Genomic DNA, 24,242 nt, shown 5'->3' on the forward strand with positions numbered 1-24,242 from the left:
ACATTTTCCTTTCTGTGAAATGGGCATCACAACACACATCTTCCGAGATTCCGTGAAGACTGCGAGTGACCGCAACAGTCTTGGGCACACTGTGTGGCTTAGCTCTGTCTCCCCAAAGGCTTTTGTGTTGAAGGCTTCGTCTCTGGCTGATAGATGGAACCAATGGCAGTTGATGGACCACAAGAACTATGGCTTAATGAACAGGCTCTTCCACTGCGAGTCATAATTTGATATCATTACTGGGAGGTGGTGGACACTAAGAGATGGGGTCTGGGTGGAGGAGGCATGCCCCTGGAGGCATGTCTTTGCTTGTCCTCAGACCCTTCTTCCTGGCTGCCACGAGGTAAGGAACCTCTGCTGACACGTTCCTCCTCCACTGCCCTAATGTTCTGTCTTGCCACAGGCCCACAGCAATGGGGCCAGCTAAGCAGACAGAAATCTCTGGCACCTGGAGCATTAAGTTACTTTTCAGATGTCTTGTCAGTGATAAAAAAGCGGACTGGCACACAAGGCAGGCCAACGCCTCCCTTGTGCTAGGGGCTGGGCACTAAAGACGGCATATGAATTTCTGGGGCGGGGAACTCATAGTCCAGTTGAGAGGAGACCAAGCCACAGGGGGAACTCCTCTATGGCCTCAGCATTAGTTCCTGGCCTGACTTCCTTTGATGATGGACTGGGTTGTGTAAGTGTAAGCTCTTTCTTCCCCCAAGTCTCTTTGGATCATAATGCATTATCACAGAAATAGAAAGCCTAAGGCAGGGTTGTGCAGGCAGAGAAGGCCAGCCCAACACTCAGCGCAGACCTGCCAAGAGCACAGGGGGTTCCTTCCTTCAGTCTCTAAAGAACCCTGCGAGGGGCACAATCAAACCCCATTGTACAGCCAACATCCCTGAGGTTATCGGGTGGGTGAGTAAAGTGTACAAATCCCCACAAAACTGAAGTAGTGGAGAAAGGATAAAACTCTGTGTCTGGGTTTTCAGCACAACCAATACTGCCATGACTCCCTCCGTGCCGAGGGGACAGAACCTTTACATCTGTGTGGCCTGGAGGAGACCGAGTTACACGGAATGTTCTGAAGCCTCCTTGGCAGTCCAACCTCATCCCCAGCTCCAGGGGACAGGCAACTGGCAGGCTCCGAGGACAGGGTCTCAAAAGGCAAGGATTGCAACACCCAAGAGCATTGTTGTTACCCAGAAATCTTTATTACAAAAATATTTTGCAAGCCAAAAATTTTAAGTTGCAACTATGTACAAAATGGGGCCTGTTTTCTTCTCATCTGGTCTACAGATAAACCGGATTCCACTCCTCTCACAGGGCGCTTCCCCCCTTCTTCCTTGTACCAGAGTTCCATATGTAAGTGTGGGGGCCCTCCAGGCTGCCTGGCTAAAGCTATAGCTATAGACTTTCCCTGCCTCGTTCCCTTTCTCCCTCAAAAAAAAAAAAAAAACCTAAGACAAAATTAGGATGTCAGCCAGAGGCTATTCTTTGAACTGGGCTTTGCACCTGTGTGTGAGTACTCACGTGTGCGTGTGCCGACTCTAGGCAGAGGAGAAGTGGGTGGAGGCTTACAAATCAACCCTTTGGAAATAGAAGACAGTCCAAGAAGATGCCAGGGCCACCATAGGTCCCAGATACGAAAGACAAGTTCTGGTTTGCTGGCCCAGTGCTGTCCACACAGCCTACTGGCTCAGCTAACTCTTGGATGCCACCATTGGAAGTATCAGGTCACCAAGCCCAGAGAGCTGGGTTCTTGCTGAGTTCCTGGTAACCCCCTCCCTTGCGCCTATAGAAACAAGCAGGTTGCCTCAGCTTCATACTTGAATAGCCTGAGCCAGGGATACCCAGGAATCAGGGACATTATTTAGCGCCTCAACTTGCTGAGCTACATGTTAAGACCAGATAGCCAGGGTTGTAGCATCTGCTTGGCCATGGGCCCAGCCAGGCCCCGGCATCCAGTCTGAAGGGTGTGGGTCAGACAGAGCCTCTGCCAAGATTCCCTAGCCAGTGACAGAGGGGTCTGCCCTGGCTTACAGCTGTGTCATCACAGGTACGACCAGGGTCTGTCCCAGCGGGATCCTGCTGAGGTTTGACGGTAATAATGGACTCCTCCTGCCTTGTTTAAGTCAGAGCGCAGGAACGCCAGCTGCTGACTGGGCGTCCCTTCCCTCTGCGTGCCTCTGAGGTGCTTGCGAGTGAAGGAGGCTGTCACTGACCTTCTCCCCTCAAAATGGAATGGTCAACATTAGGTCGGCATCTGGTCAGACAAGGCTGCACTTACCACAGCAGCCACGGAGGCAAAGGGTCAGCCAGCCCTGTGGCTGTGTAAGAACAGGGCCCAGTTCATCCCAGTGAGGCTGAGTGCCTCAAAGTAGCAGCTGAGAGATCCCTTTTGGTCCTCAGAGTTCTGGGAATTGGAAAAAAATCGGTTTCTGCTGTAAGAAAATCCTTCCAGAGCAAGAAACTGTTAGACCTCAGACTTCACAAGACCCAATCATTCAACACATGACGAAGAGTCAAGATGCTGCTGCTGTTGTTTTAAGAAAAAAAAAGAAAAGAAAAAAAAATAGACCTAACAACAACCAAACAGCACAAATCAAATTTCCTAACACCTTAGCTTCAAGACTGCACAGTTCACATTTCTCAATAATTTACAGGAGTCCACAGAGTGATGCAGCTGAGTTAGTACTAGCTGGAGGAAGCAAGCTGGGACTGGAAAGGAGGTGGGGCCACACTGAGCATGCCCAGGGAGTCTGCTGGTCTAGGAGAGAGGATTCCTTCTCCCCCAGGGCTAGTCAGCCTGGCGGGTGGGAGGCCAGCACTGTTGGCTGGAAACTTGCTGTCTCCTGGTGTAGTTCTTCCGCGGATGGGGCAGTTTGATCTAAAGGGGTTCTTGCCCCCACAAAGCCCAAGTTGGGTGGAGGTGGGGGGCTCTTCTCCACATAGGAGACCAGGCTCTGGATCATCAAGAAAGCAACCCAGAGTTGCCAAGACCAGAATCCAGACCCGTGTGTGGAAAGCCGAGGCACACTTCTTGGGTTCCAGGCAGCTTTCTCCAGTTCCCCCCTCTGGTTCTGCAACACCGGCCTCCAGAAGAAGGGACATGGCTGCCCTGGAAGTGTTGGAGAGCCAAGGAGGGAAGACAAAGGCCACCCTTACTCCTGGTCCTAGGACCCGTGCCATCTGGCCTTCTAGGGCTGTCCTCATCATGGCCACTCCATGTGGGACAAGAAAACTTGTGGCTATGGGCCCTAGAGCCGACCACAGTCCCATTCACTTCCTCTGGACCTGGACACTGGCATACTCTGAGAAAGATGGCTCAGGCTTGTGGCCTGGCTGTGCCCGGTTAAGGTGAACCATGTCCAGGTCGGCATAGGTGAGGGTATCCTCTGGCCTAGGCACTTTGCCTGTCTCAATGCTCGCATATTCTGTGTGGTTGTTGGGCTCAGGGACCCGGGGGGCAGGCTTCTTCTCTTTGGGCAGATTTAGGTCTGCGTATGTGATGTCATTGATGTCATTTGTGTCCTGGATCTAGAAGACATAGAGAGAAAGTCATTCTGGAGCCCTAGCCTGCTCAACCATCAATTGGCTAAAGTCTGCCTGCTACTTTGCCAACGGACTCAGTCTTAATTCAGGCCCATCTCCTGCCAATACGATTTTATTTCCAGTCTTTCTCCTCCCAATCCACCTTCTTCCCCATGGAGCCTGAAGGGTCTTCTGAAACACTACAGTGATTTGTCTCATATCCCTGCTTCATGTCACCTCCTTTGTCTAGGTGGAACCACCTGGAGCTCTCATCTCCCATTTTCCTTGGCCTGGAGTACCCACTTCTCCTTATAGAAGGCCCAGGGCACCACGGATAATTCTGCTCTAGCCTGCTCTCAACACCTCCTCTGGCTGGGCCCAGAGCCCCTCTGAGCTCTTCAGTTCACATCTTCCTATCATCGCATCTACCACCGAAGACGATGTTTTGCAACCTTAGTAAATGTGACCTCCCAGGAGACCGGGAAACTGTCTTCCATATCCATTCCACGACTTTTTACTGGGTATCTGTTAAACTGCAGACAAGGGCAGCAACAGAAGCCCAAGCCGCAGTGACAGGATGGATGGACGGTAAGATAAACATGGAGGATGGGTGGCTAGATGAACTATACAGCAGGGTCATTTCACTTGGGCTTGACTACAACTCTGCCCGGGAAGAATGTGACCTAGGGAGTAGATGAAAATTCAATAATTTGGGCTAAGCCACTCAGTTAAAAAAAAGAAAGCAAGCCCGTTGGATCCTAAAGGGGTGGTACCCTGAGCCCCGTAGGGACTCACTGCTCTCTGGGAAATCATGTTGACTGAACTGGTGTCCCTCCCTGGCAAGGTATGGTGGTTGGTGCTGAGAGCCTAAAGTCTGCTGGCTGCAAGGGAGAAAACTGGCCACCTTGCTCCAGGACCGGGCACTTAGCTGCATACTCAGTAAGTCTTGGGATGCGGCTTTCTACAGGCTTCAGGAACCAATTCTCACCATCATCTTTTACCCAGAAGATTCCAGAAGGAAGTGTGAAGACAAAATAACAGTGGGAAAGGGTTCTCGCTGCCACAATTAGAATTGTTCTACATTTGCTGATAACCACTCAGCGCATGCCTAGGGCTGGTAGGGGCTAGGACAGCCAACCATGGCGTCCTGTCTCCGAACACCATCCCATCCAGCCTGGCTCTGTCAGCAGATTCTGTCTAAAGTGGTATCAGCTGCCTTGGGAACAGCAGGAAAGCTGGCGCTTTCGTTCCGGGTCCAGAATAGGGCTTGTCTCTTTACCAGGCTCGGAGGGCCCCAGTGTGACCAGAGCTGGCATGTTGGGACACAGACAGTGGGGCTCAGGGGTCTGGGATATACACTAACAGTGCTACCTATAAAATCTCCTTATCAGTGGGGGGGGGGGGAGAAGCCACCAGGTCAAGGAAGGTGCCCTTGGAGCCCAGGTAGTCAATGACATGGGGCTTCTCCTCCTCCACAGAGGCGAAAGAGGCCGTGGCTGGCAGGAAGAATCAGCCTACAAGGAGGTGGCAGTGAGTTGCAGGGATGAGCAATACAAAGGAAGCTGCAGTCTGACTCCAGGGCATCATTCACTCGGGACACTTTGCTCTTTGGAAATTGTGCCGTGGCTAACAGAGAAGCAAGCCGTCCCCAGACTGTGGCTGGAGCAGAGAGAAGGGTGCAGAGGACTCGTGGGTGACTCAGGAAGTGCACAGATCCTCCCTACCCTCGGAGTCTTAATTTAGAACTAGATCTGCAACTCCGGCTGAAGCAAGGAAATCACACCCCAAGTTTCCCAGGAAGGGCAGCTCACCAAAGACTGTACCTGGGTTATTTCCCTGGCATTCTTCTCGGGCTCGTGCAACCTAAAACGGAAAGAGACACAGATAAAAATATCTATCTCAAGAGCTTATGCAAATCAATCAGAATAACATTCAGGCCCTACTTCCTACATGGGTGGGGGAGGGACCATAACAGCTTATCAAATGTCTGGACCCAGGAGCCAGTCTCACTGAGGGAATTCTAAACAATGGCACGCTCTGTTGGGAGGATCTTTAAAAATGATGCTGGAAAGGTGAACAGCAAGGGAGTTGGGGATGGAGAGGCACTTCCGCGTACTGCCGGGGGTGGCCGGGAGAAAGCCAGGGCTACCCTCTGAGAAGTAGGGGGCAAATCATGAGCATGGATAATGATCCCACCTTTTGACCCATGCTTGTGCCTTTCTGGGGGATTTAACATACAAAGGCATGTGCCCTGGACAAGGTGTGGAAATAAATTCACAGCCTGGTACTTTGCCAATGGGCAGTGGTTTGGGGGGGAATTAGCATAAAACAAACCATTTTGTGTTCAAAAGGTAGGTGAGAGAAGTGGTGCTTTCGTGGGGCTGGGGAAAGGACCCACCACCCCGCTCATGCTAATTAAGCGGCATATGTGAGTCATGTCTCCAGTCCTGAGAGGTTTTTTCCCCCTTAAGTTACAAATGCTTTCACTAAAATGAGTGAGAAGTCAAATCTCTATGATGTACCCCCACTAAAAATATGTGGGAAACTGGAAAGAAAATGCTAATAGCAGTGGTCCTCCGAGCATCTTCCTTTGTTTTAGTTTCCCGTATCTCCCAAATGTTCTATATTATAAATATACCCATGCAGCGCTGTTAAAAGAAAAGGAAGAAGGAAGACCAAAATGCTTTGCTTCATCAACAACAACTGTGCATGCTCCTGATTCTGCAGTCAGAGCCCAGGCCTGGCTCCCTGGAGGTCACGGCGAAGGTGAAGGGCAAGCTGGAGCCACTGGTTCTGCAGGGGTTACATAAATTTCCAAGCCAGGGACTTGGGGCACGTGAGCATGAATAATGTCAGAATGAGCAAGCAACGGGGCTTGGCAGCAGGGTTTTTGATAGTGCTGTCACGAGTGCTTGGATCCTAAAGTGTCCCAGGTGGCCAAATAGTCCTCTGGGCTCCAGGACACAACCAATAGGAAGGTCATGCCACTCTCTCCCCAGTCACGAGCTCCCAGCCTCTGCAGTGCCCATTGCTTATCTGGTTCATAGCCAATCACCACCGCGTCCCCTGACACCCCACCCCCGCCGTGGTCTGCTGTGTCTGCTCACTTCACCACCCTTACTCGGTCCCATGTCTGCACACTGACTCTGCACGGGGGTTACTGCTGCTTTGCATTTTCTGCTTCAGCAACAGCCTTGGGTGACTCTGTTCTATCGCTGTGATGAAACACCATGACCAAAGCAAGCTGGAGAGGAAACGGTCTCTTAGGTGTATGCTTCCTCATCACCGTTCTCGCTGAAGGAAGTCAGGATAGGAACCCAAGCAGGGCAGGATCCTGCAGAGCCCGTGGAGGGGTGCTGCTTCCTGGCTTGCTCCTCATGGCTTGCTTATCCTGCTTTCTCATAGAATCCAGGACCACCACCAATGGGCTGGACCCTCTCCCATCCATCACTGATTAAAGAAATGCCTTACAGGCTTGCCTTCCCCGATCTTAAGGAAGCATTTTCTTCATTGTGGTTCCTTCCTCTCAGGTGACTTTTAGTTTGTGTCAAGTTGACAAAAAAAAAAAAAAAAAAATCTAGCCAGCATAGGTTCCTAACTACTTTTTCTTTTGGTTTACTTATATCCATTAAGACTTAGCTGTGTGTTTCCTCCCTGGAAGGCTTCACCAACAGTGCTGAGTTAGCCGGGCTGCTTCTCTCTGACAACCTCATGTCTTCATTTCTGTTTTCTGTTCCTCCTTGCTATGCTGCCTTACCACATAGGCACAGGCACCCAACCTTGAAGCTAGCGCCTATCAAACGGCCCCAAGGCCTTTTGCACAGACAACTCTCTCTTCAGGTCTTTGAAATCCTATTTTAACACTTTTCTTTGGAGACAGGGTCTCACTGTGTAGCCTGAGCTAGCCTTGAACTCACAGAAATCCACTCGCCTCTGCTTCCCAAGTGCTGGGATTAAAAGCATGTACCACTGTGCCCGGCTGAAATCCTATTTTAAACAGCCTTATCTGAACCTTCACAGAACTTCCGAACTCTGTTCTCAGGAGACCATCCCTGTCTTTCAGAGCAGAAGTCAACACTGTAAGTCTCTGCTCTGTTTTAAAATATGGACGCATCATTACTCTTCCTGGGCTCAGATTAGAGTGGGGCGCATCCTGGATTCTTCCCCTTTCTTTCATTACAAGGTGAATTGGCCATCTCCAAAAGTGATGTCAAATTCGGCTACTTGGTCATCTCATGTTGCTGGTCCCAGGTCCCCAGGCTTCCCTGCCTCCATTTCTTGCTTGTATAATGCGTAAGTGAAAGTCAGGCATATTGGTTCATCCCTATAATCCCAGTACTCAGGAGGCTGAGACAGGGATTCAGGTTCAAGGCTGGCCTGGGTTATATATGGAGACTCCCATCACGAAACAAAACAAAAAGGAGGAGAAGGAGGGAGGAGGAGGAAGAAATTACTTTCCGTACCGACCCTTACCATACAGTGTAGTCCACCTCCGTATCCTGGCCAGGGAGGCTGTGCACAGCCTGTTCCTGACCCCTGCTGTGGCTTATGTCCGTGTGCTCTAGCTAGTCTAGCCTCATCCACACCCCTGCCTCAGGGCCTTGGCATTAGCTACTCCTCGTCTACGGCCCCACCCTAGAGCATCTCGTTCACTAAATGCTGCCTCCGTAGGGAAGTCCTCTCTGATCACCCCTTTGCTCTGAGCCTCCTTCCACCTTTCCTAGCTCTTGCTGCGTGTCGATTATTAAGCTTCTGGTTGGCACGGTAAGCTGCCTCCCGAGGGGCAATGAAACCCTAGCACCTAGTCCTGGGCTACTCGGGGTTCATACTCCTCCATGAATACTTGCTGAATGAATGGTTTTCTCACTGAATTTCCCCAAGTCTGGCTCCAAACTGAGCTCAATCCAAACAAATAAATGAACAGTCGAGGTAGTTGTGGTATTCTGAGAATAAGTGCAGTGCAAGTGTCACATTTCATCAGTGGTCATTCAAACAAACCCCGGGGTCCAATCAAAGAGCAGACAATGCTCCGACGTGGGCGGGGATAAGAGTGTTCTGCCTGGGTGTCAGAAAGCTGGGCCTGTGGCCAGCCAGCATCCTGCAGGGTCCTTTGAGTTCAAAGATGCAGGATTCCCGTCACCCTCCCTGAGGTGCTAGGCTGTCTCCTACACCAGCACCAGTGTCTTTCAGAAAGTATTTGATGCCATGCTGGGCCAGAGCCACTGCTGCCCGGGAAACCGCCATTAAGGCTTGCTACCCACCATCACTTTGGTCTAGAGACATGAAAGAAGCTAGTGATTTCGCTCCCTGGGTAGGCTCACACTGGAATGATATGAAAGGCCAGAAAATGTCCTGCTTCACTAGAGGAAGGAACAGAGGACGGGAGGCAGCAGAGCATCAATGGGGACATGCAGGTGTCAGTACCAGTAATCCTGCACAGGCCCGGGGCAGCCGGCATTACGTCAGTTCTCAGATCCTGGCTGCCTCAACCACAGAAGGAGGACTATAATAACCTCCTGAGACAGGGGCCCCCAAAGGGTGGCTCAGCTTTGGTCTGTGTTTGCACAGCCCTCGAGGCTTCGGCCACACTCGAGTCTGGGAACCACTGTCCTTCAACAAGGATAGGAAAAGAAAAGAAAGACGAGGAAAACCCATGGGAAGGAGTTTCAGGGGCTCGGAGCTCACGGGCTCTGCAGGGGTGTGAATGTGTGTGTGTGGGGGGCGGGGGATGACAATTATTCAGCCATTCTTTCAATCAACAAGCCTTTATGAAAAACTTATCCCATCCCAGGGATGGCACCAAGGGATGGAGGAACTGCTGGCTGTGAACAGGAGGGACATAGTCCCTGTGTTCAAGAGATAAGGTCAGGAAAATGTCGTCAGGCTAGAGCTACTTCATACATACCAGAATGTTCATGCAGGACACCAGAGGCTCACAGAAAGCCTCCTGACCCACGAGGAAGTACTGGCCTCACTGAGGAAGACCACGAGAGGCCAGATCAAAGAAAGATGTCGACACTAGCTACTTTGGTGCACAATTCCAGAGGTATCATTTGCAAGACCCACAGTGCCTCCATATCTTTAGAACCCCTGGAAGGTACTTGTGTGGAAGAGGCAGGTGTGTTTGGGTTAGCAGGAAATCCAAGGCCCCATAGATGACAGGAGAGAAAAGAAGCCCCGGCCCAGCCCAGCCCAGTGGGAAACTTCAAGGTTGTGCAGAACTAACAGTGTGTAGGCACAGGGGCCCGGCCATAGGCCTTTGGATTTAACCTTGAAGGCCCACAGAGGGCAACTGAAGGTGTCTGGGCAGAGGAGGGGGAGAAGAGAGCCAAGCCTTGACCTTGGACAAGGCTGTAACAGGGGGAAGAACAAGACAGGCAGAGTGTGGGTGTGAGGACGGGATTCCTGAGGGTGGCGGGGGTTGGTACAGCCATGGCATGTTCAGGAGCGGAGGCTGGAGGGTTGGACAGGGTCAGAGGCTGCCTGGGGAGACCAAACAAGAGGCAAGGCTTATCCCAAGAGCACTGTGTACTGTCTCAGTGGGCAGGGCAGACAGAGGCGGATGAAGCTCCCCAGAGCCCCTGGAGGTAGGTGAGGTGCTCCTGCTACGTGATGCCACAATTGCAATGACTGATGTCCTCCAGCGAGGACAGGCTCCTCACTGCCCAAACATGAGCTGTCTTTGACTCTACATTCCCTTTACCAGCAAGTGCTCTTGGCTCTGTCCTTAGAATATAACCAGAACCTGACCACATCCTAGCCCACACAGCACCTGGCCCAAACTTTCAGCATCTGCTTAGCCCAGTATAGTCATTTCCTTATTAGCCTCTTTGCTCCCACCTCACTGGTCGCCTAGGCAATACTTGTAAGACATAAGTTAGACCACATCTCTCCATGGAACCACCCAGAGTCCTTCCACAGTCAAGCTCTGTAGTACTGGCTTCCCCTCTGCACCCTCAGTTCAATCCTGGGCTCCAGAAGGAGGGGAAAGAGAGAGGGAATGATGAGGGAAGGAAGGAGAGACCGGCACAGCTCACGTGATGCTTCAAGCTCACCCAAACCAACACGGAGTCATTTAAGGTTTTGCACAACACCCTGGCACACTTACACAACAGACTGTGGGGTGCTGTCCTACTCTAGGGGAGCACTAGGGCCCATCTTACAAGCCAGAAAAGGGGTGGCACTCACTTGGCTGTGCATTTCCTCATCCCTCGCCTTCCTGTGCCCCGGTCAGCTGGGCCTCCCCACTCCAGGCTTGGCTCTACCTGTTCTCTTGTCCAGGCATGCTAAGCCTGCCCCAGAGCCCCTGACTTTAGGTCCCTGCTCACAGGTCTCTTCGGAGACTGTGGCTTCCTATACCTAAGCCATATATGGCCACCCACCCTAGCTGTGTTGGAGCCATCATACCCTGGATGGCTGTTTCCACACACACTTCCTCCCCAAGTCTGAGACAGGGTTGTACCCCAGCCCCTAGAACAGAGCTCTGGAACCCCCTTGAACAAGCTCAAATACCTTTGAACACAACTTCTGCACTAAGGTGTCCTGTGATGTCATCATCTGAGCTCCTGAGCAGGCTGTGACCTCAGAAAGACTTCCCTACCACCCTAGCAGGTCCTTAAGCCACATCCTAGTGAGATGCTTCACAGAAGGAAGGAAGGAACCATGACTAAGGCCTGGAGAGTCTCGTGGAGTGCACAGGGCTTCATGAGTACAGCAGAAGGAAGGAAGGACAGCCCCATCACTGTCACAGGGTATTAGCCAAAGGCCTCGAGCTACCAATGCCAATGTGCCCTGAAACCTATTCCTTTAAGGCAATAATAAAAAAGCTTAATCAATTAAAATAATTATACTTTAAATTAAATAGTCCTGACAAACAGGGTACAAGAGAGAAAGCACTATGGACAGGTAAGAGCAAGGGTCAGTGATTTACAGTGTTTTGGGGTTTGTCAGACAACTAAAAAAAGGGGGGGCGGTCTGAGTAGATGGCTCCATGGGGAAGTGCCTGCTGCACACGAAGACCAAGTTCAGCTCTCCAGGACCCACATAAAGCAGAGGAAGCAGCTTAAGTCTGGCTGTAACCCCAGCACGTCTAAGGGGAGACGGCTGACAAAGATGGGAGAGTCCCCAGTTCATCCACCAGCTAACCTGTCATACTCAGTGGAACCAGAGGCCCCCTCAAACAAAGTGAAGGCAAGGACCAAGGTATTCGCCAACCTTCAAACACATGCCACAGCACACACATGTCCACGCTCACATACACAAACGTGTACACACAGGTTAGAAAAAAAATGCGACTACAATAATATCCTGGCCCACAGAAGTGCTTACCTTGTGGAAGAAGTTGACCCCTTGGCTGAAAGAGAAAAGGGAAAAGTGGTTATTTAACTAGAAACTGTGTAACAGTCCTTGAACCAGGATCTGCCTCAGGGATGTGAGGAGAATTAGCTCGGGGAAGGCCTAATGTCAAGCCAGTAGGTGGTCTACTCTCATCTGCCACCTTCCAGGGCTAAGCTAGGCTACTGCGTTCTGCTTTTATCAGATGCCAACAGTCATGCACAGCCGTCAGCCCTCGAGGGCCCAGGTGGCTTCCTACTCTCCTCTGGGCCCCCTCTCCATTCAAGCACATAACTCTGGCAGACCCCACTTAGGTCCCACACTGTTGGAGAGTAGATTCAAACAGGAATTTGAGTTGGGGGTGGGTGTGGACCCTGGGCCTGCTCCCCCACTAACCTGATGTGTGATCCTGGGTGGGTCACTTCCCATCTCTGAGCATCTTTAGCTCACAGGGCTAGCCATGGCATTTATTATTAACCCATCCTCATTTTCCAAGAAAGCTGCTGTCTGGGTCAGCGGTTTTTAGGTCTATGGTATAGGAAGGGCATCCCAGAGATTATCTCTGGGGGATTATATCTGCAACAGTTTGATTCTCATTTTGTTATAAAATTATAACTAAAAAGTAACATATGTGCCGAGACAGGCTCAGCACCGCAGTTTGCCCAGGCCACCCAAGGATGATGAGCTCAGGCTGCTGGGCGGGGCAGGCTGGGGCATCCCAGGACCTGAATCTGCAGTCCAGCAGGGACAGAGGGGGGCTGCAACTAGCATGCTGCAGCTGAATGAAGCTCTGGACCAAAGGTCTGAACAAAGCCACCTTTTGGAGTCTAAGGACAGAGGCTGTCTTCATTTTAAACTGGGCAATGGTATCTTTTCAGAAACACAGAGCTGGCAGGTAAAATGGGGTCCTTCACCCTGAATGCAGCCATGATAGAGGAGAAGGGTGGCTGCTCTTCAGGGTAGAGGAGAGTGGGGTGGGGTGGTGTGTAGAGGAGACCCTAATTGTGTTCTCTGGCTCCGAATTCTAGCCTACCCGCCGTGACGTTCTGAAGTTTTATAATGCTGCCATGTCTCAATCTCCTCATCTGTAAACTGTGTCAGTGAGAGTCCCAAGGTCTGTGGTGAGAACCAATTGCATTATTACCGATCACATTTTGGCTGTCCCTGTTGCTTGAGTCTGTGTTTGACTCTGCACACACTCCCCTCTCCGTGCCTGTGCTCACAGTCTTCCAGGCTGCTATGTCTCCCCTGATCTCCTAGGCTTTGATGCTGAGCCACGCAACAGTGAGCTCCCAAGCACCTTGCACACACTTGGTGCCAGGCCTCTGAAAGGCTGACTGGGACTTCACCAAGGTCTACCTCGAGTGAAGCAGGGGCCCCTCCTGTGTGATTCTCTCAAGGTTCTCTGGGAACAGCCCGGCAAAGATAACCGAGAGCTCAAGTCCTCAGTCAGGATTTGAGGCTTGGCTGCTGTTTCAGAGATGAGTCCTTCCAAGTGGTCCAGATGGGACAGAAACTGTGGGACATAGCCTGAGGGGTGCCGAAGGGATGGGAGACAGGTGGGCCACGCTGTCCCACCTAAGCAGACACACGGCTGCCAAATGGCAGCTCTGGATGGTGCTCGTGTTCAGGCTGTGGTTCATGAGGCTTTTTTAACAGCCAAGTGAATAGGATATAAAAGAGAAAAACCTCGGAGTTTCAAATGGATATAAAGGGGTGTGCTGAGTAGAGATAAAATGTTACATCTATAAACATTATGGAAAACCAGCACGAAACAGCCTCCTCCAGCAGAGGGAAGAAGATGTGAACCGGTGTGTACTAGAATGTAGCAGTTCACACTTGGGCCTCATAGCTACCCTCCAAATCTGTGCCCCTGATTAGCGGTGTGCCCTCGAACAAGTCAGAAGAACAGCGTGCCCCCTGCCAGTTTCCTCTACTGTGACTGTGGCCCAAATACAACACTGAAGCAATCTCAGATGGGGGGAGGGAGTCCGGTGGGGGCAGGGGGCAGGGATGATGAGTCTGAAACAAGAGTCTGGAGCCTGTTTGCTGGCTTCAGGGCCAGAGGCCTTGCACGACCATAACCACACATACACACGTGCACACCCAAGGGAAAGATGCCTGGCCTGGAACTCGCACCTTCCCCTGTGGAGTTTAAGGTTATGTACCTCACTGCTGTGAGGGATCTCTCCTGGGATGGGCTTGTATATGACACTGGCTGTAGGAGCTGCCTTTATTAAGCACTGTGTATCCAGGCACCTGCCTAATCTCTTACATGGAAATTCTGCTGTCTCTCCCACTTTCACTCCCTTGGCAACAGTTGGGAAACCTAACTGGAGAATCTGGTAACATGGAACCTGCACATATGTAAGGAACACGGAAGGCTGCAGGCTGCTCAGACATTTCCTCTCTGATGCTGCCAGGAAGAGTCCCTGAGGTCTCCCTGGCCACCCTGGCAGTTCCCTGTTTCCTACCACCTTAGTAGCAGCCCCATGAGAACATGAGACCCGAGGCAGTGAGGGAAGAAGGCTGAGGAGCGACTCTCCTAGACTCCAGCGTGGTGAAGCTGTTCCATCAACTCCAGGACCACCCTCTGGCTTTCTTGTCACTGGAAGTTACATACGCTTAAGATGCCAGTGGCCATTCTGTGAGAAGGACCGCCAGAGAGAAAGAAGAGATCCCACCCACCTTTCTTCTGTTTGATCCGGAGGAGGTAGAGGGCAGCCATCAACAGGACTACTAGCAAGGCGCACACCACACCCACCGCGATGAAGATGTTCTTCTGTTTGGGAGAGTCACTACCTGAGGACAAGCAAGAGGGACTTCATGTATGCAACTTAGAAACAGAAAACAGGAAAGCCCACCTCTTTCTCACCTGTCCTCCATAGCTGTGGGCATCTGGCTGGCTCTCCTCAGATGTCTAGCTTCCCTACCCACCCATGCAGGTCTCCCACGAGCACTGCAGAACACACGCTGCTGGCAGTCACAGAGAAAGCAGCTACAGGTCACCAGCGGAAACCATTCTCCCAACCCTGAGGGATGCAAACCCATCCCTTCTTATCTGCCATGGCAGCAGGACAGATGCCCTGGAACCCAAGTGGGCAATTGTCTGAGAGTGGAGGGCGTGCTGCTGGCATAGCTCTGCAGAGCGTTCAGGGCTCCACACTCTCTGTGCCCAAGACCTAACCCGCAGTATGTGTGACTGTGGCAGGAGCTTACAGCACAGGACAGGCAGGTCCCAGACCATAGAACGGTACTGTCAAGAGCAGGGCTCCATGACACAGAAATGTGAACTCAAATAAGGGCCCCAACTAGTCTTCACCTGCATTGGTGGAACTGTGTTCCCCTGCTCTTTTCTGGATTACCGAGGCCAGCACTAATCTCTACCTCATTCCACGGCACCAAGGATGACCTGGTAAAGCACCTGCCCGACCTTCATCCTCCCTCAAGGTTTTTATTGATTCCCTGCTATGCTTTGTGTGCTCCGAAGCTACAGGGTTAAGGAAGACAGTCATGGCCCTTACCAACTGAGGGACAAAATCCCTTTCAGCATGTCCACAACAGCAGAGGCTCAGAGAGAGACACCGACTTGCCCAAGATCAAACAGCAAGTTGGTGATAGAGCCAGTGTGGACATCAACATTTCCTACCTGCAAGTTCTATGCTTCCTATAAGAATCTCAAAGGTCTCAAAGGAGCACAACACGGATCTGAGGGTTTCCTGAGTCATCTCTGAAGGATGAGCGAGAAAATGGCCCTGCTCTGTTCCCTTCAGAGCCTCTGCTATGTACAAAGCATCAGTTGTGGCGGTGACAAGACCATGGGACACAGCCACAAAGCTAGGGCATGTGGCCCCTTTCAAAAAGAAGGGCTCTTGACTGACAGCACGCGGAGGGGCTGAGGTGACACTGCTGGCATGCTGTCACAGAACGGTGGGGCACGGCACTGTCCTAGACACACATACCTTGGCCTAGAAACAGCCTTGGTAAGACTGTCCCATGGAAACAGCCGTTCGGTGGCAGTGTGAACGAGGATGCCCTTGGCAGTACTGGCATCCTTGAGCCAAACCACCAGCATCTACAAGAGGTGGAGGGGGCACAAGCAAGTACAGGGCAAGGAGCAGAGGCCAGAAAGAGCAAGGGGTAGGGAAGAACCACGTGGACAGTTGTTAGATGAAAAAGACAGGAAGCAAGAGGCAAGCAAAGTCCGGCCCTCTTTCCTTCCCTCTTCTTTGGCACACTGTGTCAAAAGACATAAGATAGGAACCAAACTCTGAACAGTGCTGACTCTAGGGGTAGGAGAGAAAAGGAGCCCACTTTAAAATTGTCCTTAGTTTATAGACTTCTAGACTGTCCTATGATAAGCGTTACATATGACTTTAACATTTAAAAACAGATAACATCAAGATAAAGTAAAAAAAAAAAAAAAAAAAAAAGCCAGTCAATGGGAGTGGAAGCCTCACCAAGGGTAGCGTCCATGCCCTGCTCCTTCTGGTGCAGGACCTTCACGGTATAGTTTTTGGCGATCGCTGGCTTATCATCATGGTTCACCTGGCATGTGACCACCACGTTCTCTCTGTGGGCAGATTTGTTCACCAGGAGACAGCTTGTCCAGTTATAGGTCCCGTCCCCGTTCACTGTGGCATTCGAGGCCTCGTCTGTCCGTGATACGTTCCCATTCTCCAGCCAGGTCAGCCGGAGTTTGTTGGGGTAGAACTTCTGCACCCGGCAGGTGACGTTCGCCTGGTTCCCTGTCCTTGTGGACTGTTCGGTGACGTCCAGGATGGGTGAAACTGAAACAGTACAGGCAGAAGCTCTAACCTTAAGCCGCAGAGGAGGGGCTGCAGAGTTGAGCCGCTCCCATCATAGCGGACACAGGATGGCCACGCATGCATCAGGCACTCAAACACTGTGGCTCTGAATGGGAATGGAGTCAGTAAGCTGGGCGCCCAGAGCACAGTCGATGCCTTGTCTGGGCCCTGGTAGCTACCGTTAGGATGATAACGAATGAAATCGATGCATGCAGCTTCTGGCATGGAGTGGGAATTCAGGCACAAGAGCAAAATAAATGAAATCACCAGGGAAGGGGGTGTGGCTCACACTGGGCGCCCAGCAACTAGAGTTGCTGTTGGTCAAGTAAATGCAACTACCAGCACGGTGCTAGTCACAGGGTAATTAATGGCTGCTGTGTGTTTGGGCTAGAAGTCAGGGACATCTACCTTGGATGATGTCAGACAAGTTAGCAATCCCACGAAGGCCGCTTTCCAAGGTGTCGTGGACTACTTCGCAGATGACCTGAGAACGAACATCCCCGGATCTCAGGACCACCTGGGCTGTGCTGGAGATGTTGTAGGAGATACTCTCTCCCTTAGGGCTCACGGTGGTCTGGAAGTGGGGGAGTGCATCCTTATCTTTGAACCACTTCAGGGTGATATTCCGGGGAGAGAAGCCAAAAGACTTGCAGGTGAAGTTCACTGTATGCTCAGGTGTAACTCTGTTTTGTGGGCCGGATACCACCGGTGCAGAAGGTTTGGCTAGAGGAGCATTTATAGACAAGAGATACGATGGTGAAGGCCAAGCGAAGGGAGTGACCGGGTAAGCAACCTGCCTAGACAGTAGCATCACTACTGGATCACTAGGGATGGGCCGCAGGGCTTGTGTACACTAAGTACATGTTCTAACATTAAACTGTACCTCCAGCCTGGTGACACTAGTCATTAATCTTCGTCTCGGTAAAGCTGGGATGGCCCTGTCCTTAGCAAAGGTTCCATGAAATGAGCAAGGCAGACAGTAAGGTAAGGCCAGGAGCTCCAGGTCCGAGAGCTAAGTCTTCTCTGCATTGAGGGGTTCCGCGATCTGTGCACACACGGGGATGGCTGACCTACCTCATTCTTTGCTTTAACTACCCCTAACCGCATTTCTGGAAACTTTGCTGATCCAGAGAAAGTGTTTTCAGAGGGAAGTACAGGAAACAAACGGCACTGTAGGGCAGCCACGAAGGTGGAACCCAGTGGCTGCTCTGAGATGCGTGTCCCTCCCAGAGCCACGCCTGAGAAACGGGTGGCAATGTTTCTCCTTTCCGGATGCAGTGAGGATGAAATGGGGCCCTGGGAGCTTTCTGCTTTGGGTGACAGACACACAGAAATGCTTCTCAAACATGACACATGGATCTGTCCTTGACCCAAATTTTTACTAAAAAAATTAAAATTGTTTTAAATGTGTCTATATGTGAGCGAGTTCCTGCAGAGGCCAGAGGAGGACGCTGGATCCCCTGGAGCTGGCGTCACAGGTGGTTGTGAGTCACCGTGTGGTTGCCAGCAACTGAACGAGGGCCTTGGTAAGTGTGGTACAGACTCTTTAAGTACCAAGTATCTCTCCAGCCCTAGGCTTCATTCTAATGTTCCCCCCGTAAGAACTTAGGGGTTCACGCAATGGCGTTTCTTTTCTCTCTATACATCCTAGTAGGTCTCACCCATGCCAAGTCCCACATTTGAAAGGGAGAGAGGCTAAAGATTTTTTTTTTCAATCTGGAGGGCTTTTGTTTATGGTTGGAAAAAAGAGATCACCTGTGTGTTAAAAAAGTCAAAGGTGGTTCCTTGATTTCTAACTAATTATTAAAGAGACAGACAGCTACCAGACAGACAGCGAGCAGCCCCACCAAGCAAGCAGAAGCACTTCAGTCCTGAAAGCCCACATGACTGACTAGGAGGGAGGTGGTGTCTCTTGGGTGTTAATCCAAATTGCTCATTACCCCTCAGCACCATTTCCAGACAGCAAATGCCACTTTTCCATGTGTGAACACACAACTTGCTCCCTAATATCCACCTATGTTGAGGGCACAGAGAGGAAGGTGTCACTTGAAGAAGTCATATCATCAAGACAGCAGCAGCTTTAATATCCTTGAGAGGTGAAGGGCTGCAGCGCCATCCTCCCAACTCCAGGGGCTCCCCGTGCTTAAAGCTAAACAACCGCAAATGTAAAACATTGTCGGAAAAGCTGCATCTATACTAAATAGTGACAGATTTTTTTTCTTGTCACTATTCCCTAAACAACTATTTACATAGCATTTGCATCATATTGGGTATTATAAGAAATGCAGAGATGACTTAAAATAGACGGCAGGATGTGTGTAGGCTACACGCAAGTCTCCCCCATCTTGGACGAGGGCCTTGAACATTTTTTAATTTGGGCATCCCATGAGTACTGAGAAACAACTGAAGTTGCCATCTACTGAGTTCTTGGGAGCCTGACACTGGTTGCTCCCTCTGCGCTCTCCAGCCCATAAAGGTGTGTCTAGGATGAACTCCTTCTGTAGGACAAGGCTCTGAATAGTGAGAGTAGCCAAAGGCATGTAGCGAGTGACACTCGACTCTTCCATTCAGATGATTAGTTTAGTATTTTTAAAAAAATCCTCTTAGCATCTGTGTTTCCTCTGTACAAAGGAGGACAAAAACATTGCCCTGGGAAGGTGATGTAAACATGACTTCTGGCATACAATAGGTGCTTAATAAATAGCAGCTATGACTGCTACTACCTTTAGTTCTGAAACTACACATTTATTCTTTGGCAGTCAGAAGGCACAAGAAAGCCACCACACTGTGGCTCTTTCCTCTTTTGTAGTAATCCCCCTCAGGACCTGAGTTAGGCCCGCAGCTTCAGAACCCCAGTGGGGTCCCAGGTGTTTCATTCAGATAAGTCATTTAGGAAGCATGGGGCACTGAGAAAGAGTCTGTGTATTTGGGGGTCATTGAGACAGAGAGGGTCTGAGCTGAAGATGGGAGATTTGTTTGGTTCCGTTCAGACACAGATGTGTGTAAGTCGGGCAGGTCCCTCTCCTAGGGATCTGAGCGTGGCTGGCAGAGCTTTGTGGGCTGCATCTCCAGTCCTCTGGGGCCAGCTCCTAGACACGATTTTGCTCATCACTGGGACCCAGAACAAGGCATAAAAGGTTTTTGAGCACCAGCTTCACGGGAACCAACTTTGCCAGGGGGAAAAAAAGCCACAGTTTTTCTTCTGTGGTTTCAAGACATGTATTTCAGCCTGGCTGTGGTGAGAAACTTCAGATACAAGCTGTAGAGATGGATCTGAAGGTAAGAGTATTTGCTGAGCAAGTATGAGGACCTGAGTTAGAATCCATGTTTAAAAAGGCTGGACACCATGGCATGCGCCTATAACCCCAGTGCTGTGGGAGTGCTGTGGACACAGAAGGATCACAGGGCTCCACTGCCCACCAGTCTACAGCCAGGATCAATGAGAGACCCTGTCTCAAGGGAACAAGGCAGGAAGTAATATAACAGGACACTAAACATTCTCCTTGGTCCTCTGCTCATGCACATGTAGATATGACAACACACATGCACACGCGTGCGCGCTCACACACACATGTACACGGACAGGCACTTCAGATCCGTCTCAAGTCAATTACAGCAGAATTTCTAGGGTAGATACAGGATGTGTGATGTTTTTCAGTTTTTTTAGATGAGTCACACAAGCAGACAGATGGAAAGCCACCAACTCATCCCAACCCCACCAACACTTGAGGCCTGGGAAGGGAAAGTGGCCCATCCAAGGTCACATGGACACAGCTCAACACAGTTCCTACTGATGGGATAGTTCCTACAGGCCAGGCACTATTCTGAGTGTCTGACATGATGTCACTGCTTCAGTCTGACCACATACTCGGTGAGAGGGTCATGGGCAGGTGAGGCCACTAAGGTGCTATGTAGAGGGGTTTGTCCAGGACACAGGCAAGGGAGTGGCTCATCTGGGATATGGTTCCAGATTGACTCTGTCCTCCTGGTCACTGCACTTCTGATGCTCAGTAATAACCCTGACACACACCCCATCTAGGGCTTTGTTAACATATTGATGCTAACAGAACCCAGAATGGGGGCCATTACTGTTGTCATTTACAGAAAAAGAAACTGAGGACTTGACAGAAGCCAAACCTTGCTCCAAACTTCAAGGTCTTGGGCAATTCCCCGTGGCTTCCTAAGGGGCCAGTGTCCTAACACACCCTGGACACTCACAGCTCTGGTTTAAGGAGAAAATGCTATGATAAAGATGTGGAATGAGGCAGGAAGCCACTTGTTAGCTGGTGCCTAGGCAAATGACATGACCTGGGAAGTTGGTGTCTTTGTCCTACTTGCAAAGTCAGGACAAGCTACCTGCCCTGCTTCTGTGCAGGGGTGGGTGGCGAGGAGCGCTGGCTGCTACCTGGAGGGGAAACTGGTAACATGAACACAGGTTAAAATGAACACACTATGTGATGTGATGTAGTAGGCCTCATGCAGTGGGTGTCTCTGTCCTAGACAGGTGGGATGAGCCAACCAGGGCAACATTGCTTTCAGAATCTACAACTAGGAAGAAGTGAACTATCTATCAGCAGAAGACAACAGTAAATTGTGGAATTTCTGGATGCTGGAATAAAAGGCAGTCATTCACACAATGACCTTTTGTGTCCTCACATGGAATAAGAACCAGATTGACATTTCGGAGAGGTTTGCTGTCACTAACCAGCCTCAAGTTCTAAATGGAAGGGGCATCCCGGATCTTTGTGAAATGATGTATGGAAAGGCTCAGCACTTCCTCAGTACCCACTGTGTACCTGGCTCACCTGTAGAGATGCTTAGCGCCTGGGCAGCAAGAAGCCTGGCCAGGATCTGTATTCTGGTCTACACTCTGGCACTCACTGGTAGCATGACCCATGTGCAAGGGAAAGTGAGGGCTGTGGGTTGGGCAGATGAGGGGTGTGGGACAGGCAGATGAGGGGTGCACATGTCCTCTTACTTGCTGGCACTGAGCCTTGAGCAAACAACTGGCCTTGGCTTCCCTGATCTGCTCAAGGCTCAGGTCAGATCGTGACCATGCTCTCCCATTGCTCCTGCTGTGAACCACACTCACAGGACAGGGGATGCTGTTCTCTGACCTGCTGCTAAACATCAAGGGATGAAGAAGGCACAGGCTTACTTACCAAGCACATAGACCACTGTTCCCCCTCCAGATAAAAATTCCTTGTCAGAGTCTGCCTTCTTGAACTTCACACAGTAGTAGGTGCCGGCATCTGCTGGGGTGACGTTACTGATGCGGATGGAAAAGTCCAAGTTATTTCTCTTGGTTGCATCTGTAACATTTGTAACTCGAGGAAACTTTTCTCCTGTGAAACTGTAGATTAGTTGTCGGCTTTGCCCTGTTCCTTTGAACCACATAATGGGTCCCACAGGCAACTGGGAGGTCACAGTGCAGTTCAGAGTGATCATCTCTCCAGCAGCAACAGACACTGACTTCTCAGGCTGAATCACCTTCAGGTCCTCCCCTGCAGCTCCTGAAAAGACAGATGACAGCTATGATTCACCTTAAGGGATCCTGCAAGTTCAAGTCCATCAGTGATTTCCACTGATTGAGCACACACATGGTATTGAGGTCAGCACACTGCATATGGTAACATGTTTAATCTACATGTGGGCCTGGAACTCAAGACTAATAAGCAGGAAAACAGGGCACAGAGTGCTAAATCACCTTAGCTTAGAGCAGTAGAGGGCCCAAGCCCTTTGTTGAAGTGTCATGTCTGAGCTGGGCTCTGGAATTTAAATCTGAATTTGCCAGTTAGAACAGGAACCTGGATTCCCCACCAAGGAAACAAACTCAGCAGAGATGCAGAAATAAGAGACCTTGATATATGTGGTGCTTTTCAAAGAGGTAGATTCTGTGCTGGAAAACAGGTTCTGGCAGAGCAGTCTGGTGATAGGAGAGCTGAGAACCCAGGCCCTTGGTGTGGCTCCGAAGCATGGGGCTGCATCACTGGGAGCCATCAGTGCATCGTAAGAGAAGGCCAGGCGCTCACTCACTGCCAAGAGCTCCAGGGATGTGAGTGTGGCTTCAGCTTGGGCTTTTTATGGTTTCTAGCCTTCATTTCTTCATCTGTAAAATGTTACCCTGAGCCCATCTTAACACACTTCTGACAGGAACAATCTGAGGCCAGTGAGCATGTTAAAGGCAGCATCTGGGGGCTGCGGGGTCAGCTCAGTGGATAAAGTCCTTGCCATCCAAGCACAGTGGCCCAACTACCTTCCTGAATGATGGTTTGCTGAACATGGAGCTGTGGGACATGAGCATCTGGACACACAGACACCAGAGACTCAGTGACACAGAGAGGAAGACAGGATGAGGACAGGAGGGAGGATAACAACAGCAGGAGTGGCAGGACAGGAACAGTGAGTCAGGTGATCTTGGTCCCCAGCTGGCCTCTCTACTGGCTTCTACTGTGATCCTGTCTATCAGACAGCGCTGCAGCAGAATCCTTGGGCAGCCTCTCTCACTGGCTGGGTAAGAGACGCTGGGTGTTTGCCCACCAGTCCATGGCCTGATATTACTGAGCTGACGAGGGGAGAGAGCCCAAGAAAAGAGAGGTTCATGGATCAGTCTGCCCTCACTGCAGGCACCCAGGGCCCTGGGATAGGTCCGTCATCAGTTGCCCAGTGTCCTGCCTCGTCCTCTTCCCCAGCCCGGGCTCCCCTTGAGGTCCACTTTTCATGGCAGGTATAAACAGAATCCACAAGTACCAGCCTGGGCACAGCCTGATTCTCACACCACAGGGGAAGAAAGAAGAACTGTATAAACCGGGGGCTCAGGCAGCATCAGCCAGCCTAGGAGCGGTAGGGCTGGTGGCCAGGCAAGGGACAAACACAAGGCGGAAACAGGCTCGAAGAGACAGGAAGGACGTCAGTGACATCACCAGCTACTGCCAATAGCAGGGAGCCATGAACAGTTAACCACGGGAGACCGGTTGAACTGGAACCGCCACGTGCATGAAGACAGGCCTGGGCGAGAACAGGCCCTCTTTGCCAGCTCAGTATTCATGAGTGGATTCCCATTCAATCGGACATAAGCAGGGAACTGTATCTGCCCTCTGCTTCGTCATTGTTCCAGAGTTATACATAAACTCCGGCCGTACACATGCCGGTTAAATTCTAGTTCTAAGCCCATCATCACACTGCTGTATTCCTTATATATCTAAAATGCTGTTGACTGTTAGTTTCCCCACCAAGATGGCAGATCCACGAGGAAGTACCATCTAGCCTCCTGCCTGGTATATACCGTGTCCTCAATAGCAAAAGGACCGTGAGACAAATGGATCTCCGTGATTTCCAGCCCAGCCAGGGAGACCCAGTCCCCAAAAACACATATCTGCTGAAGGAGCACACTGATGAACTGGGAAAGTAGAGGTTTTATTTGCTCTGTGACCCTGGCAAAGCCCCAAGCCTCTTCCTTCATCTGTTCCGTGGATGCGGATGCTCCGTTATCATTATCCTCATCCCCAACAGAACACAGAACTGAGTCAGCGGCTGGTGAGGGAGCTATGCTCAGGGCGAAGACAAGTTGGAGCAGGG

At 50.8% G+C, this 24,242-nt stretch overlaps 1 protein-coding gene across 4 annotated transcripts in view; it reads right to left on the reverse strand.

Annotated features, from left to right (window-relative positions):
- Positions 1-2,513: 2,513 nt before the first annotated feature.
- Sirpa (signal regulatory protein alpha) overlaps positions 2,514-24,242 on the reverse strand; it is a 36,435-nt gene continuing 14,706 nt past the window's right edge. For 2 of the 4 annotated variants that reach the window (XM_057780498.1, XM_057780497.1), the window contains exons 3-9: positions 21,827-22,177; positions 17,073-17,387; positions 16,317-16,646; positions 14,545-14,658; positions 11,851-11,875; positions 5,334-5,385; positions 2,514-3,528 (exon numbers count right to left, since the gene is read on the reverse strand). In XM_057780498.1, coding sequence (XP_057636481.1) covers positions 3,271-3,528; positions 5,334-5,385; positions 11,851-11,875; positions 14,545-14,658; positions 16,317-16,646; positions 17,073-17,387; positions 21,827-22,177 — 1,445 coding nt within the window. In that variant the 3' untranslated portion in view covers positions 2,514-3,270. The remainder of the gene's footprint in view (positions 3,529-5,333; positions 5,386-11,850; positions 11,876-14,544; positions 14,659-16,316; positions 16,647-17,072; positions 17,388-21,826; positions 22,178-24,242) is intronic. The other 2 variants (XM_057780499.1, XM_057780500.1) reach the window with 2 other exon arrangements.

The sequence above is a fragment of the Chionomys nivalis genome, chromosome 9 (genome assembly GCF_950005125.1).
Source record: "Chionomys nivalis chromosome 9, mChiNiv1.1, whole genome shotgun sequence".
Classification (NCBI taxonomy): domain Eukaryota; kingdom Metazoa; phylum Chordata; class Mammalia; order Rodentia; family Cricetidae; genus Chionomys; species Chionomys nivalis.